The sequence below is a fragment of the Crocodylus porosus genome, unplaced genomic scaffold (genome assembly GCF_001723895.1).
Source record: "Crocodylus porosus isolate Cpor-Errol unplaced genomic scaffold, CroPor_comp1, whole genome shotgun sequence".
NCBI classification, from domain to species: Eukaryota; Metazoa; Chordata; order Crocodylia; family Crocodylidae; genus Crocodylus; species Crocodylus porosus.
In genome coordinates, this window is record NW_017728906.1 from 196925364 (window position 1) to 196951119 (window position 25756).

Genomic DNA, 25756 nt, shown 5'->3' on the forward strand with positions numbered 1-25756 from the left:
GTAAATGCCAATAGTCTGACTTGGGAAGACAGATCAGTGGTTATCTACCACTTTAGATTCAAGGCACCACTGGGAGAAAGTGCCACACTTAATTTTCACTTGTCTTTTGGCTACAGAAAAATAACAGAGTGATTCTTCTGTTGCAGAGAAGTTAGCCTACAGCAGGACAGAATTAATTTCTATTTGAAATCTCTGGGTTTATCTTGTGAATCACGCTTGCACACCTAACAGTGCTAACATTTCATGTCACTCTTCAGCACCCTTGAAAGGCTCTCAAGGCACCCTTGTTGAGAATTGCTAGGATAGATACTTGGGTACTTGCCATGCAGGATCAGGTTCTGATCATGTAAACCGGGGTGGTCAGCCTGCAGCATACATGCAACAAGTGGCACAGGCAGTTCCTGTGTGTGTGGCACGCGGCAGACCAGTACAATGGCAGATAAGGTAGAAAGCAGAGCAACACATGGGGCAGGGAGCAGAAAGCAAAGCAGCAGATTGGACTGGGGAAGAGAATTGGAGTGGCACTTGTGGAGGGTGCTGGGATAATTTATGGCACACCTGGAGTAGCTATATTGAAATTTGTGTATTGACCATAGTCGTCCACAAATTTTAAATGAGATCGAATATCATCCATATCTAAGACATCAGCAATTTGCTTTCTCTTCAGTATTGTTTATTCCGCTTGCTGATCAGGTATTGCATCTCTTTCTTTTCTTTTCAGAGCCATGTCAGATTGAAGTGAGGTTACTATTGGCATACGATTCCAGTAGGAGCAAAGCTTCCGCTAAAATCTCCAAATCTGTGTGGAGCGACAGCATGGATGCTTTTCCACAGTCTGAAAGTGGCATTGAAGGAACTATCCCATTCAGCAAACCAGTCAAAGTGTATATAATGCCCAAACCTGCCAGACGGTGAAGTCAATTGCTAAAAGACTTAATCTGTGGGATTGCTGGGTTACATGTACACAGATTATTGTATTGCAAAATAGTGGATCAAACCATAATAGTGTTCTGTTAAAGTGAAAGACTGCAAAACGCAATGAAGAATACAGCTATGAAAGAATAAGTGGCCTCCTTTATTAAAAGACTGGTTACAGCATAAGTTATGGATAGGTGCCATGAACACAGGCATTTCTAAATCAAATTAAGAAGAGTGAGACACTTAATGTTGACGTTCCATCCATTACTCTTTTTATTGGGTCAAATTCTGAAGTCCTGAGTTCCTCCTCTAGGAAAGATCTCTTGTAGAGGCCACTGAGAGTTTTGCCTAAGTGAGGATTTGGTCAAACTGGCAGTGTTTACTACGTAAATACTTAGTAAGGCATTTTAGATGCTTATTATGGTTTAATGATGATCTGAAATAGAGCAGAGTTTTTTGGAATGTCTAAAATGTGTGTTGGTCTTTTAGTGCTGGGCAAAGATTTTTTTCCTACAGCACTGCTGTATCTGGGTAGGAGCCACTTCTCAAAATGCAACACTGGGCTGTTCCTGGGCTGGCTTATGCCTTTGCCGCCATATTGAAGGCAGTGAATGATTGGCCCCTTGCCACTCCAAAGTTTTTGGTGCCTTGACTGTTTTAAATCGAAACAAAAAACCCAAACAACCCTTCTGCAAACCTGGAGGCTTTCTGTTTCAGGGTAGGCTCCTTACCTGAGAACAATGGTAATGCAACACCTGTGTAAAATCACTGAGTTGCCTCTGCATATATTGAAAAAGATGCTCTATATTTTTACCTTGTCATTGTTAACACTCCTTCTTACTTGCTTTCTGTACGTCTCTGTGAAGAATGTGTGCAGTGGCACAGGCAAAAAAAACCCAACCAACCAGCTAGCTGTCCTGTCAGTAAGATGCAGGATCTTCTGCTGCTGTGCTGTGCTCTGGAGCTGAAGCAGATCTTGTTGTGGCATGATAAATGGTCTTTCAGCATATACAGTTCTGAATCAGTTCAGTAGTGCACTCTCTCTATTAAATTAGTGAGATCAGTAGTCCAGGCTTATTATCAGGTGGGAAGAAAGGGCAGTTAGGGATGAAATGAAAGGAACAAAGAGCCTTGCCTAGAGGATAGGCACCATGGCATCCTTCCACTGGAGCAGAATGATTGTTCCTGTCTAGTGGCCTCAGGCTCCAAAGGGGTTGTCCTTGCCCAAGTTCTGTTGCTTCTGGAGCTTCAGCTGAGAAGGTATATCTTGACACTGTTCCCCAGCACAGGCTTGTGTTTCAAAGGCCTGTAGGAGCACCCTGTGACCCCCTAGCGGCCTGTAATACAATTTATTAGAAATGCATGGTATATGAATTTTTCCAGCACAATGGCCAAATATTCCCTGTGTTCATAAATTATTTGTAAAAATGTATATTTGCAGCAGGTAAGTCAGATAGCTGAGGATGATAGTAAATCCTTCCATTCACTTGTATAGACTAGCATAACCCATTATGCATAAACCCTTTTAAATGTGCTTTTGTACAATAAACTTGGAAAACGCCAACCAGACTTGTTTCTCTTTATTATAAGAGTGAACATGTATTTCTGGCAGAGGCTTGTGCTGGAGAGACCACACCCCTGTTGTTTCCACAGAGGTACTATTGGCATGTTTCAGGTGACTAGGTACAAAGCCACAAATATCTGTAATCCCTGGGATGTTAGTTTTTCATAGATTTAACTTCACTTTTTAACTTTTATTGCTCTTACAAGCTGTTTTTGTATTTCACCTTCAGGGCACTGGTTTGAAAACTTCCTGCATCTGTAGCAAAAGAGCTGGTCATCATCTGACTGCGGGCTCAGTTCTGTTTCCAGTGGACAGGGGTTGATGTACATCTCTTATCATGAACCTGCATCTTGGGCAGACACTTGATATATTGAGCTACCTCCTTGCAGATTTTCTTCCTCTCTGTTTACATTTCAGCAATATGTGTATAGTTTGTCATAGCAATAAAGATTTGTGATCCAGTTCGTGTCCATATTATACAAGCCACTACAATTCATCATCTTGCTGGCAAGTGGAAATAAGCCTAATCTGAGTGAACTGTGGAGAGTGAACTGGTTATTCAGCCCTAGAAGTTGCTTTGGCATTGCAGAAAGAAGCTGTAATACTGGTGGGTAGAAGAGAGAAGCCCTCACTGATGCTACCTCTTTTCCAGTAAAACCTTGAGGTTTCAGCATTAGTCACACGATTCATTAATTGTGAACTCTGCATGCCTGAAAAGGAAGAAATTGTCTTGGCTCTTCTGTGACTAACAAAATGTTGAGCTATGAATAGCCACCTGGTCTGAGGCAGTAAGCCAATCATACTCTTCTTTCTGGATCTTTAAATAAAATAAAATGCTTGCCATCTTTTTCCTGTTGCTCAGCATGGTCATGAAGATAGTTTGCTTAACCAAGGGAAATTTATGATATGGTAGGCCTCATTGGAGAATCTATTCTTCTGTTGGCGCCTAGTATTAACAATTGGCTACATGTCTTGTAAAATGAGACCAGACTCTTTTATCCTGCATATTGGTAAGGACTGAGAGTCAAAGCCTAGAGGGATTTACCAAAGCACCTAAACTGCATCTTAAGGTCAAGTTTTTGAAGGTGTTTAGACACCAGAAGCACCTTGCCTAACAAAACTCTGGACTGGTAAGGGATGGTTATATTTACTTATTTACTGATTTTTAGAGTGAGGACACACAGGTTCGTTCTCTTGCTTCTACTTTCCAGTCTCCTGTTTGGATTCAAAACATGGGCTCTTCCATTAGCCATGATGTTATCCCAGAGTCAGTTTAATCTTTGATGCTCACCTGACATTTTCCTTTCTTTGCATTACACCTTGTTCAACCTACAGCCAAACTCTAGAAATTCCTTCTTCTCCTCTTGGGTGTCTTAATGTCATTGAGACAGATGAATTATTCCCTCAAGTCATTGTTTAACTAAATCACTGTCAGTTCACTCTTATGAAGATTTAAAAGTCAATGCCTGCTGCTCTGAACACCGTTCTTTTCAACATTAAAATTTATCTGCGTCTTCCTGGTGTGTTGATGGACAGACTTGAATGGCCACTCTTGATGCAGTCCTGTCTGTCCCAAGGGAGAGGCTATCACCTACTTGGGATGTTACATAAGCTACCTTGTTGCCTTATTTGCATTGCAAATTCAGATTTATTTTACAATTAGCTCTCAGACCTGTCTCTCTTGGGATGTTGCTTTCTGGTCCTTTCCCTCTTATTGACTCTGTGCCAAGTGTGTTGTCCCCTGATGCTTTTCTTATCCACCCAGATTTCTGATCTTGTTTGTTTGGGTTTTTTTGGAAGGGGGAGGGATTGTATTTTATGAGTATTGTTATTAACTTAATGTGCCAAGCGATATGTTGGAGTAAATTTGTATTGTGCTTGAAAAGACATGGAGAAATTCACCTCTTTCAATTCATGGTAAATCTTTTCTGGACCCTGACTCCCATTTCCTTCTGCATCTGAGACATTTAGGCACTTCCTAAGAAATGATGAAGACCGCTGACATGCTCGTAAAGCTCAGAGACTTGGCCACACCCCTTGTCCCATCCTAGCAGACTTTCTACTTAGCCACTGTTTCAACTTTCTGCTTGAATTCTTGGACTCCTACCTTGCAGTAGGAGATAAAAAAGGACTGATCTGGAGATGGATGCCCTTCCACAAAGGGCAAAAGAACCAAAAGAACACGTGCAGCAGAGTAGTAGCTCAAAGCCTCATCTTTTATGAGATCTAGCTCCCTCCACGGTGAAGAGGTGTGCTATCAGTAATACAGGGAGGCAGCAGAGGTCCTTTATGCAGAACATGCTTGGAACAGTGGGGGAATATAGGGAGCACTTTGGAAATTGTGCTGGAGAGAAGCTGATTAACCTAAACCCAAGAGAGGCAACACACTGCTGAGAAGAGCTGCATCCCTCTGCCTGAGAAGTCATTTGGGAGAAGCGTGGAGTATTTGACAAGGAGCAAAAAAGACTGATCTTTGAAACTGGATAAGGTCCTGGATGTCTTTTCCCCTCCCAGGTATGATGCAGCAGTGGTATCATGACATCACTGCCTCCGCTGGCAGAGGGCAGAAGTCTGAAAAAAGGCATACATAGCTTTACAACCTCATCAGTCTTTGGCCTCCCAGACAAACCTGCCTTTCCCCGGTGTAACAGGAACTTGTTCTCAGACGAGGAGGAATTTTGAGTCCGTATTGAAGGAAGTGCTGCGTTTGTGGTAGGTGGATCTATGAGGCTGGCACTTACCACCTTTCATTTAGTTTTGCTCCCAGATAAACTCCGAAGCAGGGGGGTATTAAGCTCAGAGGGGCTGGTCCAACAATGTTTTACAGAGTCAAGACTCTCAGTTTTCTTTTTCATTTAAAGGAGCCTGCCCCAGGCACCATGGTACAGCAACAGGGCAGTGGAGTTGTACAGAGCTTAGGCATGAATTTTGAGCTGAGGTAAGTGGCCCGCAGATGTGACTGAAGTTTACTTTGACCTGGAGTTAGCTGGTGACCTTTGTTGCAGTTAGGAAGGAAAAATCAGCTCTACATGTTTTTGTTTATTATTATTATTGCAAATTGATTAGCAAGCAAATTAAAAGTCAATTAAAAGCCTAATAACTTACACTTTATAAAAAAAAAAAAGGATCAATGCACTCCTCAAATCAAGGATGCAATTAACCACAAAATCAATTAACAGCATGATCAGAGCAGCAGCTGAAAAGGAGCAGTATTCAGACCAGGAAGTTATATAATGTGCCAAGTGAGTCTTATGAAACACCAGCCCCAGCAACCGAAATGTAACCTGCTTCCTAGGCCTCGGAGGCAGGAGTTTTAGGCCCTTGAAGGTTGCTGTTTATTGAAAGATTTCTACAATTAACCTTATTCCACCACAAAATGGCTCTCCACTCTGGTGGCACATTAGTTTTATGCAACCGAGTAATTTAAGGGGGTGTTTGCTAGAGAGGTGAATGCTAACTCGGGTATCTACAAAAATGCACATTGATCCTCACCTTAAAAAGTGCTTACTTACTGATTAATTTATCTGAGTCACTGCTGTAATAAAACACAGGTTCAGTACAGGGGTGGGTATTTTTTAGACTTCTGTGGTCTTCAGGGCATCAGGAGTCAGGACTGCAGTCGGGTGGGGATGAGGTGGTGTCTCTGGTCTGCCTCGTGCCTGTGGGAGTCCTGTGTGTAATTGGCACAAGGCCTGACTTCCTACACGTTTTTGGCAGGATCCATGACTGTCTCACTGTTATTATCTCTCCTTTTTACTCGCATTCTCCTTTCATTCTCTCGGCATATCTGAAAACAATCTTGGTCCTTTGAACCGCTGCAGAGTGACACCAGAATGACGCGCCGAGGGGCTGGTCTTCATTCAGTTCACATTAACCTTTATTTCTGCAGAACAGAGTTGGAAATTTCCTGCGTGCTGGGCCTTGCTTGAATGAGGCCTCTGCCTCTCGCACAGAGCTGGTGATGATCTGCCTTGGTTGTATGCGAGGCTTGTTCTGCCTCTCCCCACTGCTGGATCCCGCACGCTGGCTCACAAAGATAAGCAGTGTGGGCTGAGCTGTTCAGTGGCAGTAACAGCTGGGATGAAGTCTTTTTGGCACGAAGCCCAGAAGTGGCTCTTTGCTAAAGAGTTTGTCAGGGTGGGAGTTCACCGCCTACTGGGAGATGCTTTCCCTCCTCCCCTTGTGATGGGAGGGAGAGAAGCTGAAACCTTGTGTATTTGAAACCCTTCCCCAGGAAGTTCAGTCCCCATCAAGCCTTTCCACTTTGGAAATTAGCCTGTGGCTTCAGATCGAAACAGCAACTTAGAATAAGATGCATGTCTGGGATATTTAAGGGAACGTGGTGTAATCCTAACGAAATGCGGATGGGTTGATACAGTACTGTGGCCTGATGCAATGGAAATTCAACTCCTGTGTTTGTTGGCTCGTGAGGCTGTTTCAGATGTTGAGAGAGAAGCTTGGTCTTTGTGGTGTAATCGATTCCTCCACGTGGGGCTAGAGAAGAGGCAAAGCTGCCTCCCCAAATCACCCCATCGCTATGATCATTGAAGGCAGGGATGAAAGAGCTCTCTGGGATTGACTCACTTACCCCACTGCTAATGCTGTTGATACTGATGACGGGATGCAATTTACAGGGAATCTAGCTTTCTGCCCACAGCATCCAATGGATGGAGTCTTCCCTCATTGAACAGTCACCCATAGAAGACATTTAAGGTGACTGCTTGAAGCAGCAGAGGACACCCTGCAACAGGTCAGCCAGGCAGTGGTGAGGAAAGGCTCTCACTGTCTCAAACAGCACGATGGGAAGGGAAGATGCTGCAGCTCTTGAAGCTGAGTGATGCTTTCTCCTTCAATACAAGCTTGGGGCCTGTTGAGCCTCTAAAGCATTTCCTCCTGAAACTGGTTTGAACATCATGTGAATGGGGTGACTAAAGGAAATACGGACCAGGAGATGTTTGCATCACTTCTGGCAGTGCCTCCCATATGACTGGGTCTGTGCTAGTGGGGCTGGGATTGTTTGCAGTGGGTCTTTTGCCAAGTGAATGTCTTCCTACTCTGGAATTTATCCTATGCCTCAAGCTTAGGAAAGGGGTGCTCAACCCTGGCCTGCAGAGCCATGTCATCTGACTTGTGGGGCCCCCCCAAGGGTCTGGAAATTTGATGGCAGGGGAGAGGTGGCAGTGGTAATTGCTGTTAACCTGCTGCCAAATTTCTGAACCCTTGGGAGAAGCCATGTGGGTCAGGTAATGTGGCCCTGCATACTAGATCAGCCTGATGCACAGCTGGATCAGGCTGGCACAGGATCAGGCTCACAAAACAACCCCACAAGCTGAACTTACACCGGATCTGGCCTGTGGGCTGATCCCATGTCACTCATCCAGCCTGTGAGGCCAGAAAGTAGGGTGCCACTGGCTTAGGAGATCACACGTGATAACCAGGTTTGGCCAGGAGCTACATCCTCATCCAAACAGTTAAAGTACAAAGGCCTTTTAATGTCGGGCTGTATTTTGCATGATGTATTTGTGAAGAATGTGTTTTGAGAGCTCCCCACTGGAGACAGCTATGGCTTTTTGGGCAGTACTTCCTCTTTTATTCCTTACCCTGCTAACTATTTGGGACTATGTCATAGCACTTAAACCAAGAATAATTGCCCACTAATTATCCTGGCTGCTGTGTCAATGAATGCAAATACAGTCCAGAAAGCAACTCTTGGTGCTTCTGGTGAGCCATTGCCTCAAATGTAGCCCTAATGGTGCAAGATATGATTTTAATTAAGAGATTTGAAGATGTGTTTTTATTCTACGGATACATTTTGTTTCCCTCTTGCTGCTATTCATTATTAAAACACTTGCACTTGGTTTAATGTAATATGGAGGAAAGCAAACACAATACTATAGTGGTTGTAGTGCCAAAAACACCCCAACCTTGACTTGTATGAAGTTGGTGTGTCAGGGGCAAATGGCAGGAGAGCTGCAAGGGGCCCAATCCTTGTTGTGGCAGCACAGCTGTGGCCCTTTCCCCACCATCCCCTTGGCAGTGTGCATGCACCTGCCAACAAGCCAGGATGGGGCTCTGCAGACCTTGGTGCTGTGGCTTGCAGCCTCCCTGCCACCTGTTGAGAGTAGCCTGGACTCTGTGGCGGGCAGCAGGGGCCTGCCCAGAGCCCAGGCTGAAGGGACTGCAAGCTGCTGCACTGAGGTCTGCAGAGCCCCAGCCCAACTCATTGCTGGCAATGGGTGCACATGTGCCTTTGGGCGGATGGCAGGGGAGCTGCAAGAGGTGCAATCCTTGTAGCAGCACAGCCCCAGTCCCTTTATCCACCGTCTGCCCTGAGGCGTGGTTGCCAAGCAAAATGCCTTCATGTGCCATGCTCTGGCAAGTGTGCCAGGGGTTGCAGACTCCTGACATAGTGGGGCCCTGATGCAGTTTTGCAAAGTCAAGGAGCTGTGTACCTGTCCCAAAGCCGGGCTGTGCAGTGCCTAACATGCACAAGCCCGGACTGGTGTCTCCTGTGCACCACTGTAATAGAAATAAATTAGATGGACTTGACAAGAACCTAGTCAAGAAAAATTCAGATGTGTTCCAAGTTATAACCGGCTGGTCATGTTAGTCCACCTGGAGAAAGGAAAAGGAGCCATAAGACAAGAAGCTTACAATCTGCAGCTTTTATTGAAAATCTACTTATTCTCTCAATGTTAGCTGATTAGAAGCACCTGAAATAAAGATCCCAGCCTCACTCCTCCAGCTTATTAGTAACTATTTGCTAATCTTGTGTGACTTATGGTACCTATTAGCTTTCATTTCCATGACATCAAGCTCTGGCTTTCTAGTTAATCTCACTGCTAAAGCTGCATGTTAATTTTTTTCTTTACTCAAGTGAACTAATATCACAAGGGTTAGTGCTCACCATTTCTCATTAGTGGGGGTATCCCTTTCCTTTAAGGCCCATGCTTTACATTCATCCCAGGCTGACATGGTTTTTGAGTTAAAACAAGATTTACAAATGCAATATTATGGAAGTGGTTTAGAAAATTATTCATCCCAGAGAAACAAATCTGTGCTGCTGGGAGCTGGGATGACTCCAGGACTGTAATGGGATGAAGCACACTTAAAATCATGGGGTTGGGAGAGACCTCATGGGTCAATCTCTTCACTGGATTTAGACCGAACCCAAAGAAGGTGCCAAATGCTTTTTGTATTACCATGGTGTGGCAGATGCATGGCACTCAGCAAATATTCTATGGCTGTCGTATCTCCAAAGTATTCCTAGTCAAAATATTCACACTTCAAAGCTTCAGTCCAACAGAAGATGAAGCAAAGGATGTCAGCTCTCAGAACTACAGGACTAGATCAATTTTGTGATGCAGGGAAGTAGACCTCTAACTAATTGATTACTCCACCATTTCTATCAATTCACTTATGTTTTGCACTGCTGTATTTCTTCATTCTGGATTTTTAATCTCACATTCATGCCTTGGCACGCTGAAAATATAAAGTACAAAGCAACAATCTGGGCTCTTTATGGAGTCAAAAGGCACAAGACTGTTCTGGAAGAGGGCTGATAGGTTTAATGCCTCAGCATGTTGAATGGAAGACACCCCCTACTTTGGCGCCCTGAGCAACTAGGGCATTGTACTCCTTCACGGCCTTCTCTGTCTGCAGAACCAGCACATCAATTCCGTTTTTCTTAAGGTAGTCCACTGTAGATGCTGGTACCTGAAACAAGGAAGGGAAAAGGTAGAATCAGATGGTACGTTCTTTCCCTCTTATACTAATGAAACCCAGTCACTGATTATCTCGGTTAATGAGAGATTCTTTGGGGCTGCAGCGGATAGGACAAGGAGCAATGGTCTCAAATTGCATTGGGATAAATTTAGGTTGGATATTCGGAAGAACTTTCTTGACTGTGAAGATGGGTCAGCACTGGAAATGGCTACCCAGGGAGGCTGTCGATGCTCTCAAGAACTTTCAAGGATGGAGATGATTAGATGGACACTCGACTGGGATGGTTCAGTCAGGGATGATCCTGCTTTGATCGGGGTCAGACTAGATGACCTCCTGAGGTCCCTTCCAGCTCTACTAGTCTATGAAAAACATTAACATGATCCTAGGTACAATTCTGAACTTGACTAGTAGGAAGGTAACTGTGGAAATGGCCTTAAAATGATACAGAGAATGAAAAATGTTTTTAAGTTTGTAACACCACAAGACTGCCTACCAGGTCAAATAGAGTTTAGCTCTCCCTACCAGGTCAAATAGAGTATATCATCTCAAAATGAATTATGTTTAACTGAAGACCAGCATTTCTGAATTTCTGTGGCTATAATAACATCATGCAACACTAGCTGGGCTGTTCAATGACACTCAGTCACAGTGTCACAGGCAGGGGGTCTAGTTTACCGTCAGTTTTAAGAGTTTAAAAGAAAAGTGACGTTGTCAAAAAATTCTTATTGTTAAACCATCCTCTGGCAGATTGCAAACCCATTTACAGTTTGACATTGGGCTCCCAGCATGGCAGTATGATGCTCTCAGCAATACTGTCACTACCAGAAGACTGCTCAGAAAAGAAGATGCTAAATTCACATCTTTTTCCATAGGACATGTCTCTTGGCCCCTTTTCTTTTCTTTTTAAATGCAACTATTTTATGAAGGTCAGACCCTGGGGCCGACAACCAGTTGGCCTGAAGACCAGTTGGCAGCTCTCTTGGAACTAGTGAAGGGAACAACAACTGTGTAAGGAGAATTATAAGCAGCTGCAATTTGTGGTTCTCTTATGCTAAGAGTGGCCATACCATGGCTTGCAAGCCACATGCTGCTCCTGAAGAAAGGAAAGTAATGGGACGCTATGTGCAGATCACCAAAACTGATCACTCAAGCTGCGTGTCCTCTAACAAGGTGTCTGTTTGTGGTTAGAAGGGTTAGGAAGTTGATCCTACCCATTATAGATCAAAAACTTACCTGTAAGGCCTCACTCATGCCACGACCAATCACTAAAGTTTTCACTCCTTTACTGACGACTTCTTCAAGATCGGCAGGCTGCACTCCAGGGGAATGCTATGTATTAGTGAGGAGAAAAGGGGAAAAAAGCTACAGTTTGCAGGTTGAGAGCATTGAGTAGCTGAAGCTTCCTCTACATATGTTGTATTGGGTATTATATTAATTTTATATGGAACAAAAACATCCCTCTCTTCCCAACACTCAATTTAGGTAATATGAGCAATTTCTAAGGATGCTCTAGAACCAGTTTTTAAGTGCACCAGTGAAATATGATTGTCCTCAATTGCTAATTGCATGCAATCACTCTTTATAAAAAGCTATAAAGTGAAAGGCCGTGTAGCCAGGTTAGATATGTTTAAAAGGCATTTCTGGTGGCAAAGACCCAACAAATACTAAAGATTTTAAAAGACAGTTTAAACACCAAAAATCACTGAAATGCACTAGATTTCATGCTTATGGCAAACCAAAATTATCCCACTTTTTTTAAAGCTCCTTTAGATGCTCAAAATTTAAATTGAACTCTGTGTATATAGTTTACTTCATATCTGGTTGGCAGGCTTTCCAGGCTGGAATTACCCAGTTTGGGTGAAAGGTAGCTGGCTGCTAGGACCTGGCCATCATCACGTCCTCTGCTGTGGTACAAGGGAAATGCCTGCTACAGCCACGTCTCGCCGTGACAAGGGATGAGACCCCACTGCCAGCGCTCTGTATCTATAGGTCCGAGCCAGTGGTTTGGCAGGCTGGATGCAGCCTGCTGGCCATGGGTTGCTGACTGCTGGCTTATTTGGTGGAATTAATTTGCTAGGGACAACTGAAGCGCATTGATCAGCTTCTTGTTTAAATTCGGTTTCATTTTCTGGTTTTGCTGCACTCTTCCAAGTCCTTCATTTGGCAAATGAATGTTTGAATCCAAACAAAGTGTTCTCACAAAAAGAGATTCATCTTGTAAAAACCTGGAGTGCTTGAATTTCTTTTTAAAAAATGATTTTTGACTGCAAGCAACTTGTTCCTTTAAAAAAAAAAAAAAAGTACTTTCCCAGATGTTTTTCTATTGTTTTTTGTCTTAATTAACTTTCCCCCCAGCTTGTGACTGTCTATACATGCAGGGTAGCAAGTGTTCTGTGAACACGAACAGAACAACTTATGTGGCTTTTTCTCATTGTGTGCATTTTGTCTAGAAAACTGTTAGCTCTCTTGATGGCATTTTAAAAGAGTCTTTAAGAAGCCTGTGAGTTGCTCTTTATTAATAACAAATGGGCAGCACGACAGCATATCTTTTGAAGGATGCTCTTTTTATGGAAGCAACGATTTTTAGGATGTGAATGTGACCTGAGAACCTGCTAACAGATGCATGCAGAATCCACCCCTCTCTCTAGAACATGCTGTGTTCACTGAGCGAACTAAACTCAGAGCATCCCTTCAAGAACTTGGCTTGTTTTACTTTGTCATCTTTGCTCTCCGGTACTTTGGGGATGTGCCCATTTATTGCTCCTTGACCCAAGGTCTATGACAGCTGAAGAAGACTCAACATTACACTTCCTCCAGCACCTGTCAGGCCCTTCCTAAACAGTTGTTGGGTTCCTGGAATGTTTTTTATTCAGAAGTCTTTCCAAGGCAAAGCCTCTTTGTCCAACACAGAACTGTTATTCTGGGTTAGACTGTAGGCCTTTCTGTTTTCACAAATGGGGCTCTGGGTAAGAAAGTGCTGATGCTTCAGCAAGAATATAAGAAACTGGGCATGCGTAGAGTGATCAGAGCTGCCTGGTTAGTTGTTATATTTTCTTCCATACCACATGCCCCCAAATAAAACATGCACTTTGCTTTTGGAAGGCAAACTCTATGATAAAAAGACTGCTCCAGAATCCTGGCAGACCGAGACACAGGGTACATCCTCCTGGAAATGGAGGCTGTGTTAGGGTTGCCAACTCTTGACTGAAGATATTCCGGGAGATTTTTTTTCCCCCAACATTACATAATGTCATTAATTGTACTGTTCAACCCATTCACAATATCAACCTCCCGGATTGCTTTCAGTAGTCACCGGGAGATCGATGCCAATTCTGGTAGACTCCCAGCCAATCCAGGAGGGCTGGCAACCCTAGGGTGCATCCAAATGAGTGTGCACAAGCCTGGCTGACTGGAGCCACATACGCACTCACAGTGTCCAGGAAACATAGCATCCCAGGAAGCAGTCTCGGTGAGGCAGCAGGAACTTCTTGGTGCATCAGGATAGCAAGAAGGCTAGGCCCCACACCCTTGCAAGGGCAGTAGTAAGACTGCTAGCTCTTTACTAGTATAAAAATCTGTAAGTTTTCATAAATAACAAAGTGTTGTTTCCAGACCACAAACCTCATCATGATACCATCTAATGCTCCATCAGCCAGCTCTGTAGCTTTTCACCCAAAAGCCTACTGCCTTATCTAGTACCTGCCTCTTAGTTGGTCATATTTGCTTTTTGCCTTTTCCCAAAAGCTACTGCTTCATGTGACATTTGAGGTAATGGTGTGGCCAACTAGTTAGTCCTTGAATTACTGGGAAGTTGCTGCAAGAGGGTTAACACTGGACTCTGCCCCTGCTGTTTGCTGCCCCAGGGAGAAGCGTTACCATCTTATCAGCCCATGAGTCACAGCATCTGCTTGCTCTATTCCACTGTAGTGCTAGAGCCATGAAGAAAAATCAGCTTTGCTGCTGAAGACATTGCACCTCAACTTTGGAGGGCTGATTTTTTGGGGGGGGGGGAGGTGCACGGGGTATGCCAGCAAATACAGTACCTCCCTAACTTGTATTTAACAACCTGGATAAACCAATCCTCCATAAATTTTTCTAATCCCTTTTTGAACACTGTCATGGTGTTGGCTTCTGTGACATCAAGTCCCACGCGTTAGCTTTGTGTTACGTTAAAACGCTCTTCCTTTGTTTGTGTTTAAGCCGCTGCCAGATGACCGAGGACTGTCTTTGGGTGCCCCCTTGTTATGAAACAAGGCAAATATCAGTTCCCTATTCAGTTTTTCCATGTGATCTTAGACCATATCCTCCTCTCCCTGCAGCCATCTCTTTTCCAAAGTGAAAAGACCCAGCCTGTTCAGTCTTGCACCCCCACAAGTGAAAGAAACCCTGGCCCTATGGTAATAGTGCTATCCCGAGGTATAAAATACCAGCTGTATACAGGGGGAAGGCAAGTATATCTCCCTAACAGGCACACGTGGGCCAGCATGCTAGTGTTCACCACTCCGAACGCCAGCCAAGGCCTAGGTCCTAGCTTTAGTCCTCCAGCTTGGTACTGTTGCATAGCCACTAGGCTGCTCTTGCCTCAGAAAGGGAAATAACCTGTTAACCCACTGAAGTTTTATCCCTCCACTTAGAAAGGATATCTTGATACAAGGCTTTGCTGGGGTGAGTTAACCATTTAAAACGCATGCTGATGACAAAAGGGAGACATATGGTCTTAGGGGCCTCTAAAAGCTCCAGGTGTGCTTTAATGATAAGGCACCTGGATCCAGACAAAAGACGGAAGTATGGCCAACTAATTACGGTCCTTGGATTGCTGGGGAGGATATGAAATCTGCAATCAACACTGGAGCCATTAAAGCCTTGGAACAAAGAGCAATGAGGATTGCATTTCATCTATGCTGTAACCCCCTAGAAGGAGGGGGCTGCTGCCTGTTTTAGATCCCCTGCTCCAGGCTATAGGAACAGCTACATTCTCCCAGTCACCTCTATGGATCTGGGGGCAAGAGGGAGACAGGAACGACAGCCAAAGACCCTGCCTGTTTTCTCTTTTCTCCTGTTCTTTCAGGAACCCTTCCCCTTGTCTCCCATTAGCAGCTGGCACCAAAGTGCAGCCGGCCAGGAAGGCTGCCTTTTATCCCCAGGGTTAAGGTCACATGGACTATTAGGCCTTAGTTACAGAACCCTGCCAAGCCACTTATACAATTTTCCCAAGGAGAGAATTAACCTGCCAGGCACCAATTTGTCAGCACAGCAGCAGAAGCAGCAATTTATTTCTAACGAATGTGGAGCAAGAGGGGCACCTGGGGCAATGCCACCTGTTTCACAGTTCGGTGTCCCCTGAGGACTTGTGTCCCCCCTTTCCTACCCCAAAAAGGAGTGGGTGGAAATACTGCCAAACTCTTCCCCATCTGCTAATCAAATCAAGCATTGCAAAGCTCCCTCAGAGCTGGGGAATGAAGTGTCAAGTTAGGAACCCTTGAATCCATTCCCCATTTTGCTGTGTGACCCCAGCAGTCATCTTCAGCTGTGGAAACAAGTGTACAGCAATAACATGTACCCGAGTCCAGAGCTTTAAAGAGACAGCAAAGAGAAAAATAGGGATTTTTTTTACTGTTTTGATAATGTGGAAAGGAAGGTGAAAAGCCTCCCCCTGTTGCCCCTCATTTTTCCTTGGGTTTTTTAAAGCCTTATACAGATCCAAAATGTCACGGCTCTTCTCCCCTGTTTTGACTGGAGGACTTGTCAGATGACTCAGCTGCAGACTAAAGCTCTTTAAATCTTCATGGAGACAGCATTTCTCCCTAGTGTTTTATAGGTGCTAGCCAAAAAAAAGGTTTAGTCTGGCAAAAGAAAAAAAAATCAGTCTCCAACACAATTAACCAGGTTTCATATAGGACTGATATTACAAACCTAGTTTTCCAGTCATCGATTGATCCTTCCAGGAAAAATAGGATAGATAAGCCTTGAATTTCTAATGTGAAAAAACAGACTCAACCACAGTGAAAACTCCCTCTCCCCTCTTTCTTCAGGCCATCCCTGTACAGAATAAGGCAGCATGGAAAAAAAAAGACCTACAGCCCTCAACCCTGTTTGTCTCTGCAAAGCCCTTTAGCCCTTTGCCCAAAGGGTGCTGTGAACTAGAAGCATCATTATAAATTGATAACATTCAGCACTGGATGAAATTCCTTTCCCTGACCCTTTTATACTAACTTCCAAACAAAAGTGTCAAGCCTGCAATTGGCTCTGCACAAGATCCAACTGGCTTCAGTGAGGCATTGTGTGGGTTTACATGAACACAATGGCAAGTGGAAGCTGAGAGTATTTGGCCTGGGCTACAGTTTTGTATTGTTTTTGCCTTCACTTAGGGGTGTGGACTTACTGTGTGTCAGCTGCTTTGTGGTTACCGCTGTGTCTGTCAATGCCTATCTTGGGGTAAGTGGAAGGTAAACCATGGTCACTTGGCCCTGTTTCATTCAGGGATGAGTTGTCCTGGTTTTGCTTCTGCTTACCATGTGATAGTAACTGGCTTGTGTGTTTGGTGCTATGGAGCAGCTGATGTGGGGAGTCGCTCCTTTAAATTGCTGTGACTTGTCTGTTTATATATTTATATCAGTAGAAAATTATTCCCTTTTCCCTTAGAAAATTATTCCCTTTTCTATGTCAGAATGTGGACGCACGGAAATACTTCCATACTAACGTTACTATGTTGCTGGGGTTTTGGTTGGTCTAAGGAGATAGGCAGGCGAGGTTCTTTGGGTAGATGCGGTATCTTTTATTAGACCAGCCGAGTAGGTGGAAAAAAGTTCTTAGCAAGCTTTTGGGTGCAGTCACCCTCTGTCAGGCTTAGGGAGTCTCTGCTGGTCTGAGACTCCAAGGAATGAGACAAGCTAAAAGTTAAGCCTTCCTTGGAGTCTCAGACCAGCAGAGACTCCCTAAGCCTGACGGAGGGTGACTGCACCCAAAAGCTTGCTAAGAACTTTTTTCCACCTACTCGGCTGGTCTAATAAAAGATACCGCATCTACCCAAAGAACCTCGCCATACTAATATTCCTGCGTTCACATTTGGAGGAGGCAGTCCGAGTACTTCCACTATACTGTTTTTAAAGTACTTGGTCTTGAAGAGGTTGCATCAGATGAAGGGCACTGTACTGCAGCTGCATTCCTTATCAGGCAAAGAATCCCAAAACTACTTGGGAAGTACTACAGTAATTGTTCCCCAGGCTGCTCCTGTAACCCACTTAACATGGACCAAGGATAGCAAACACAACACTTACATTAGTTCCCGTTTCTCTCCAATCCCAGGTTCGGCTTCCCCCTGGCCACACTTTGCAGTCCTTATAAGTCGCAGAACAACCTTTCACCTTCATCTGACCCCAGGAAAGGGAAGCAATTTCAGGAGAAGACATTGCAGAGCTGAACCAAAGGTCTGAAATAAAGGATGTTCATCCCCATAGCACCGTATGCCTGGTACCCAACAGAAAAGGCCAATCACATCCTTGCCCTGAGGAACTTAAAAGGTAAATGCAACTCTTACATACAGTTAGCACTGAGGAAGGAAGGCTGTTCTTGTGATTTAGGCATCGGGTTGGGGTTCAACAGATGTGTTCTGTTCTCAGCTCTTCCCAAGCAAACGTTTATGGGGGACTTTGGGCAGGTCACCTAGGCCCACATTTTTAATAGATACTTAGGCACCTGATTCTCATTTCAATGGAAGAAAGACACCCAGTACCTTTAACAATCTGAGCCTTGGCTCTCTTTCCATGTACAAATTGGGAATTTATTATAATCCTATACCTTATAAAGGTGGGGCAAAGGCAAGGCTGCAGACCCTAGGGGGATGCTCTGATGTTATAGCCATCTAGGCTGTTGGGACCTACTGAGAAAGTGGCGGATATGGTGATTATGAATGCAAAGAGATGGAGGATGAGATGAGGACAAGCAGCAAGATATTTGCCTAGCTGGCTTTAAATCAAGGGCCAGATGTATTCAGCAGAACAAGAGGGAGCTGTATTTTGGGCAAGGATTTACTCTGTACTGCTAAGTCCCTGGGTGGCTTTCCTGCCCCATTTCTCTTGGGGCACTATTTCTCAAACTTTTTAGACTCCAGACACCGCTGGATAGACTTAAGCCACCCTTTGGAAAATACCGGATCTTAGTTTTCTTTTTTTTTTTTTGTCTACAGAAAAATAATAGAACAATTCTTCTGTTGCAAAAATCTCAGAAACACCACAGCTATGGATTTCTGGATTTGAAATCTCTGGATTTATCTTGTGAATCACAGATTCATAGATGTGAGGGTCAGAAGGGACCTCAATGGATCATAGAGTCCGACCCCTGCATAGGCAGGAAAGAATGCTGGGTTCAGGTGACCCCAGCCAGATGCCTATCCAGCCTCCTCTTGAAGACCCCCAGGAGAGCACCACCTCCCTTGGGAGCACATTCCAGATTTTGACCACTCTATAACTGTGACAACGTTCTTCCTAATGTCCAGTCTAAATCTGCTCTCTGCTAGCTTATGGCCATTATTCCTTGTGAGCCCCAGGGGCGCCTTGGTGAGTAGAGCCTCACCAATTCCCTTCTGCGCCCCCATGATGAATTTATAGGCAACCACAAGGTCACCTCTCAGCCTTCTCTTGCAGAGGCTGAAGAGGTCCAGATGCCCTAGTCTCTCCGTGTAGGGCTTGGCCTGCAAGCCCTTAATCATACAAGTGGCCCTCCTCTGGACCCTCTCTAGGTTATCCACATCCCTCTTGAAGTGTGGTGCCCAAAACTGGACACAGTACTCCAGCTGTGGTCTGACCAGTGCCCAATAGAGGGGAAGTATCACCTCCCTGGACCTGTTCGTCATGCATCTGCTGATGCATGATAAAGTGCAGTTAGCTTTGCTGGTGACTTCGTCACATTGATGACTCATGTTCATCTTGGAGTCCACTAGGACTCCAAGATCCCTTTCCACTTCCGTGCCGCCGAGCAGGTCATTTCCTATGCAGTAGGTGCACTGGACATTTTTCCTCCCTAGATGCAGCACTTTGCATTTCTCCTTGTTCAATTGCATTCTACTGTTTTCTGCCCATTTTTCCAACCTGTCCAGGTCTGCCTGTAGTTGTTCCCTGCCCTCCACTGTGTCCACTTCTCCCCACAGTTTTGTATCATCCACAAATTTGGACAGAGTGCACTTCACTCCCTCGTCCAAGTCACTGATGAAGACATTGAAGAGTATTGGTCCAAGGACTGAGCCCTGCAGGACCCCACTGCCCACACCCTTCCAGGTCGACACTGACCCATCCACCACCACTCTCTGGGTAGAGCCTCACCAATTCCCTTCTGCGCCCCCATGATGAATTTATAGGCAACCAGGTGCCCCTGGACCTCTTCAGCCTCTGCAAGAGAAGGCTGAGAGGTGACCTTGTGGTTGCCTATAAATTCATCATGGGGGCGCAGAAGGGAATTGGTGAGGCTCTACTCACCAAGGCGCCCCTGGGGCTCCCTAGTCAATTCGCCACCCACTGGACTGTGTAATCATTCAAGTCACCGCCTCTTAATTTGTTCACCAGTATGGGGTGGGATACCATATTGAAGGCCTTCCTGAAGTCTAAGTAAACAATATCTACCCCTATTCCTGTGTTGAGGTGTTTTGTAACCTGGTCATAAAAAGAGACTAGATTAGTCAGGCATGATCTACCAGCTACAAACCCATGCTGGTTTTCCCTCAGCATAATTTTTCCTGCTGGGCTCTCACATGTATGAGCTTTAGTAATCTTTTCAAAGACTTTACCAAGGATGGAGGTGAGACTGACTGGCCTGTAGTTGCCTGGATTCTCCTTCCTCCCCTTCTTGAAAAATAGGGATCACATCGGCCCTTTTCCAGTCTTCCAGGACCTGGCCCATGCACCACTAGTGCTCAAATATTCTTGCCAGTGGCTGTGCAATGACATCAATCAGTGCCGTCAGCACCCTTGGATGGAGCTCACCTGGGCCTGCTGACTTAATGCAGTCCTTCCAAGTGACCCTGCAACATCTCAGAGTCAATGCTTGGTAGTCTGAAGCCCTGCTGTTGTGTCTCTACGATCCCATTGTGAGACTTATTTTGCCCCTCGTTTAGGAACACTGAGGCAGAGAACACTTAACAGTGCTAACATTGTGTGACACCCTCGAAAGGATCTCAAGGTACCCTGGTTGAGAACCACTGCCTCAGAGACTGTGAAGGGTCAGATGAAATCCATTCTTTTGAAAACCTCCTGTAGGCACATCTGAATTGCTCACCACAGTCGCATCTAAGCAGCAGTCAAGGAGAGATGTAGATGCTAGAAGGGAACAAAACACTCCCCGATTTTGGAAACCAGTGTGCTGTCTCTACTAGACTCAGAGACACCATAGTCTGACCTTTGCTAGGATTCTGGCACCGTGATGGGAACTACATCAACGTGTTGGGTCACCCTCAAGGAGGGTGGCCTTTCTGCCCTTCCAGTAGAGGACAACCAAGGACAGTCTGACTACAGCATCTCAAGAGAAAACAGTTACCTCTGCACTGAAGAGAGCTTTCTCCATTCTGTTCCAACTAAATCTGAGGGGTCGACTCCATCAGGTAAAAAGTGAGATTCCGTAATGAAATGTATGGAATTCAATCCCCCACTCAAGCACTGCATTCACTTCTCCAGTCTTTCCAGATTTCTACCCAGAAAAACCTATTCCCATCCTCTAAGCCTTTTTACGTTGTTCAAAATCAGCAGCAAAATCTACTGCCTGAGCCCATACTACTGATTAAAGAAAGAGCTTGCAGAAGAGCAATCTGTGGATTAACAGACGTTCCAGCCTCCTGGAAAATCTCAAGAAAAACCTACTAACGTTTGCACAGAGGATCAAATAACATTAGAGTAACCTTGCAACCCCCCTCCTTCCCCAACACACACGGAGACAAACTACAGGAGAGACAGCACTACTCTTCCCTGATTGCCAAGAATGAATTTGAGTGCGCTGCCTCAAATGTCACACGAAGAACAAACAGCATGACTACTCACAGATCAGCAAAAGATTGAGATGACTTCACATCTGAGAACAGAGCAACTTTTTTTGCCTTCTTTCAAAGCCAATGATAGTCTCCTCAGACACATTACTTGCATGAGACTGGAATTCGACCAGGCGCGTCCTAGATTGGGTAGTCGGGCACTGCTAGTGCCATGGAGGCTGGTTCCTTTCACAATAAAGGTCCTAAATTTTTAGTTTGAAAGAACCTGCTAAAGTGAGGCAGCACCAGGAGTGAAACAAAAGAACTAAGGCAAATTCCAAGTCCTCCGGATTAACTCTGTGGCCTTAGTAAAAGGCAAACACAGACCATCCAGCAGCTGGTTCTGGACCATTGAGTTTCTGCCTGAAATGTCCTGGATGGCTTAATTCTATGAAAGTAGTAGTATGAACTCACGTTAGTGGGAGATCAGTGGTGGCCTTAGGGTTGTTGGGGCCCTGGGCAAGAGAGTCATTTGGGGCCCCTCAGAGGCTTAATTTTGATGACCTATAAGCAAGTCAGACATTTTCAAGTTCAATTTCACTTTGCCCTATCCATGAAACTGCAATGAAAGGATCTTAATACAACATTTATAATACAAATATTCAGTGTAATTAATTGTTATAAAATGTGGGGCCCCAAGCAGTCACCTGGTTTGCTCTCTCCTAATGCTACTGGGGAGATGATACAGAAGGAAGTTAGTTGTCTTTAGGTAGACAGCCAAAACACGGATGTGGAAAGATTTCCATAGAAAGAGATTAAAAAAGCTGAAACTATACAACTGAGAGAGGAGATGTGATGTGAGAGGGACCAAGTAGTTTAATAAGGAGCTTTTATTTATTCTTACCAATAACACAAGGAGAAGGAAGTACACCTAAAGGCAAAAAAAAGCTTAAAGGGAGTATTTTTCCATTGTGAATACTTGGTTTGGAATTTATTGCCACAAGGTATCACTGGGGTCGACATTACTAACAATTCACAAAGATTCATCAGGCAGGAATTTAAAAACAAGTTTGTTTTAGAAGGAATAAGATGCAGGGCCCAGACCATCCCCCAAGTGATGGGGGAGGTGGGAGGTTGAGAATGGTATTCCTTAATGATCCGCTGTGGCATGACCCATACGTTTTTATGAAGCATCTGCTACTGGTTAAGATTGGAGATGGGTTAATGGACTACAGTATGCGGTCTCTGGTGCAGCATTTATCCTGAGCTGCAGCAGGCAAGCCAAGACAGACTGAAGATTACTCCAGCAGTGGCACACAAAGACAGCTGAATTAGTTTGGCTGTTTTCAGAGGAAGAGTTGTATTTGAGGATGCTTTTTTCACCCCTTGGCAGCTAAGGTTCTTTGAGATGTCAGGTATTCTGGTGGTAGCTTTATTGGTCTAGAGGAAAAAGCAAGCAGAACTCATAGCAGAGATGATATTTTTTTATTAGACCGACAAGATTTTTGCAAAAAAAATTCTTAATTTCAAGCTTTCAGGCGCAATCACCTTTCTTTGGGTATAGCGAGTCTCTGCTGTTCTAAAATGCCAAGAAATGAGAGAAGCTAAAAGTGTGACAGGGTGTCAATGAGAACATAAATAGGTAGAAATTAGGGAAACAAAAAAGGTAAAGCAGGGAAGGGAGTGGGAGGAAAATGTAGGTGAAAAAAAAAGCCAAAGGTGAGTAAGAGAGACACTACAGTAGTAGTAATTCAAGGTAGAAGAGAGGCTGTCTGTGAAAAAGGAACATGGAATATATAATTTTATCACTCCTTGTCTCTCTATGAGATATGGAGAGGAGGTAGATAAAGATGAAGCCATACACTGAAACCACTTAGAAAGAACGAATGGAGTCATCAGAAGGGCAGAGAACACAAGCAATCGGTAACATCAGTAAAACGGCAGCAGATTTGTTTGACATCTGAAAGAAGATCACGCAGGACAATGACAGAAAACACTGCAGAGGGCTAAGAACTAAATCTAGTGCAACCTGAAAGAGGGGCCTTGAGGCCAGGTTTTCAAGGATATTTCAGCACCCAAAGATGTTGATATATTTTTCAAATAGCTTTTCAAATCCACCAAGGTCTCTAAGCTGGAGCTGGAGATCAGAGTAGCCTATCAAAATCAAAGCCTGTCCCAAGTGAAGGAGTATGAAGACGAAGGAATCAAACAACATGAAGTAGTAAGTTCTGACTCTGTGGAAGAGAACAGCTCCTACAGAGGACAGTGCAGTTCTCTTCATGTTATTCCAAGAAGGAAGAACAGCTGGGACAAAATGACTTTCGTGCCCTTGAGAAAAGGAGCAGCAGGTGTTTTGTCAGGATCAAGGGAAGTTTGAACATAAAAGTGGGTAGGCAGTAAAGCAGGAAGCAAGAGGGAGGGACAGGTTTAGATATACAGGGGAGAGAGAAGAGGATCAGAATTCAAGACCTGTGAAGTTCAGGTTCAGAAACCGACCAGTTCAGCTTCACTCTTTAATCTGGGGAAAGCCTGAGTAAGGTCAAGATCCATCCAGCCAGAAAGCCACCATCATACGTGGCAGAAAGCCGAGACGGCAGAGGACGAGGACCTGGGAAGAAGCAGGGAAAACAATAGTAGATGGGGGGCACTATTATATAGAGCCAGGCCTGGGAAGATCTCTGGTTGAAATTATGCATAGGACAAGAAATTATGCAAGGACAAGATCTCTGTCTCTTGTCCCTGAACATTGGAAGTGTTTCCTTGTTTTACACTAGTCTCACACATCTGGCCTTTAGCAAGCGAGTGCTAGCCTGGTGCACCAGGTAACACTGCTTCCATGGGGCTATGTGGGAAACAGTAGTTCCAACCAGTGTGCCAGCACCGGGGAACATCTCGTTTACCAGTATCAGCCAGCTGCTCTCTGGAGGCACGTTCGCAGCAGCTTGTGGCTTGTCCAGGAGTCGATCCTGCCATTCTCATTCATATCCACTGCCTAGCTTAAGCACTGCTTAAAGCCAAAGGTGCGTAAGAGAGACACTACAGTAGTAGTAATTCAAGGTAGAAGAGAGGCTGTCTGTGAAAAAGGAACATGGAATATATAATTTTATCACCCCTTGTCTCTCTCTGAGATATGGAGAGGAGGTAGATAAAGATGAAGCCATACACTGAAACCACTTAGAAAGAACGGATGGAGTCATCAGAAGGGCAGAGAACACAAGCAATCGGTAACATCAGTAAAACAGCAGCAGATTTGTTTGACGCCTGAAAGAAGATCACGCAGGACAATGCCCTAGCACCTTGCAGTGCTGAGTGTATTTATCTTTGCAGGACTGCCGTGAGGCATACAGTAGCAATTTCCTCCATTTTGCACCTGAGAGCCCAAGTGACATGCCCAAAGCACACAAGAAGCCAGCACCAGCAACGGGCATTAAGCCCAGCTCCTCTGAGGCTCAGGGCCATTGCCCTCTCTGCTGGACCCTTCTCCCTCTCCTACTGCCCCCTTACTCAGGGCTGCTGGTTTCAGCAGGGCCCCAGGACACTGCCCTGCATGGGGCTGCAGGGTCGGCTTCAGCAGTAGGATGTTTCCGCATCTGAGAGAACGGGGTGCAGCACTGGCACTAGCAGGTGCTAGCACGACCGTCAGCTCCTCCTCGCTGAGGGCTGCTTTCAACCCTCATCTACCCCCCCAAAGACCCCACTTACCCCCCACCCTGTCTACCTGCCATTTACCCTGCCCCATCTACCCCCATGAGAATCCCATCTAAGCCCCACCCCCAAGACCTTCATTTATCCTGTCCCCATTTACCCCTAGGAGACTCCAGCTTCCCTGCCCCCATCTACCCCACAAAAGAATCCCATCTCTGGGGTGTAGCTGGGGTCTCTACCCCCACCTACCCCATACAGGCCCCAGCTACCCTGCCTCCACCAACCACCCAGATCTCAGCTACCCTGCCATGTACCCCAGAGACCCCCATCTACCGTGCCCTATCTAGCCCCAGAGACCCCCATCTACCCTGTCCCAGTTCCCCTGCCTGCAGCTACCACCCAGATCGCAGCTACCCTGCTGTTTACCCCAGAGACCCCCTCTACCCTTCCCTGTCTACTCTCAGAGACCCCAGCTACAGTGCCCACATCTACCCCCTGAGACCTCCCATTTACCCTGCTCCATCTACCTGCCACAAAGACCCCCATCTATCCTGCCCCTACCTACTCCCCAGACCCCAGCTACCCCAACATCCCATCCAACTCCCAGAGACCGCCCCTCACATCTACCTACCCTATCTACCCCGCAGGGACCCCAGTTACCAGGCCCCCATTTACCCTGCCCCATCTACCCTGCCTCCATTGACACCCCAGAGACCCCAGCTTCTCTGCCCCACCTACCCCCAAGACTCCCCATTTACCCTGCCCCAGGTCCCCTGCCCCCACCTACCCCCCAGATCCTACCTACCCTGCCATTTACCGCAGAGACCTCCCTCTACCCCCCTCCGCAATTACCCCATCCCCTAGCCCCCACCTACTCTGGCAATGTACCCGAGACCCCCTGCAGCCCCTCCCAGCCCGAGGGGGCGCTGCATCACCTCGCTCACCCGCTCGCTAGT

General features: G+C 45.4%; 2 protein-coding genes across 6 annotated transcripts in view; one reads left to right on the forward strand and one right to left on the reverse strand.

Moving 5' to 3' along the window:
• INTS4 (integrator complex subunit 4) overlaps positions 1 to 3331 on the forward strand; it is a 55213-nt gene extending 51882 nt beyond the window's left edge. For all 3 annotated transcript variants that reach the window (XM_019530429.1, XM_019530430.1, XM_019530433.1), the window contains one exon: positions 2712 to 3331. In XM_019530429.1, the coding sequence (XP_019385974.1) occupies positions 2712 to 2724 (13 nt within the window). In that variant the 3' untranslated portion in view covers positions 2725 to 3331. The remainder of the gene's footprint in view (positions 1 to 2711) is intronic.
• Positions 3332 to 9129: 5798 nt separating this feature from the next.
• Positions 9130 to 25756, reverse strand: part of AAMDC (adipogenesis associated Mth938 domain containing) — a 16936-nt gene continuing 309 nt past the window's right edge. Inside the window, exons 1-4 of one of the 3 annotated variants that reach the window (XM_019530436.1) lie at positions 25745 to 25750; positions 17485 to 17636; positions 11441 to 11536; positions 9130 to 10198 (exon numbers count right to left, since the gene is read on the reverse strand). In XM_019530436.1, the coding sequence (XP_019385981.1) occupies positions 10058 to 10198; positions 11441 to 11536; positions 17485 to 17616 (369 nt within the window). In that variant the 5' untranslated portion in view covers positions 17617 to 17636; positions 25745 to 25750 and the 3' untranslated portion in view covers positions 9130 to 10057. Of the gene's footprint in view, positions 10199 to 11440; positions 11537 to 17484; positions 17637 to 25102; positions 25111 to 25744; positions 25751 to 25756 lie in introns of those variants that run through there. The other 2 variants (XM_019530437.1, XM_019530435.1) reach the window with 2 other exon arrangements.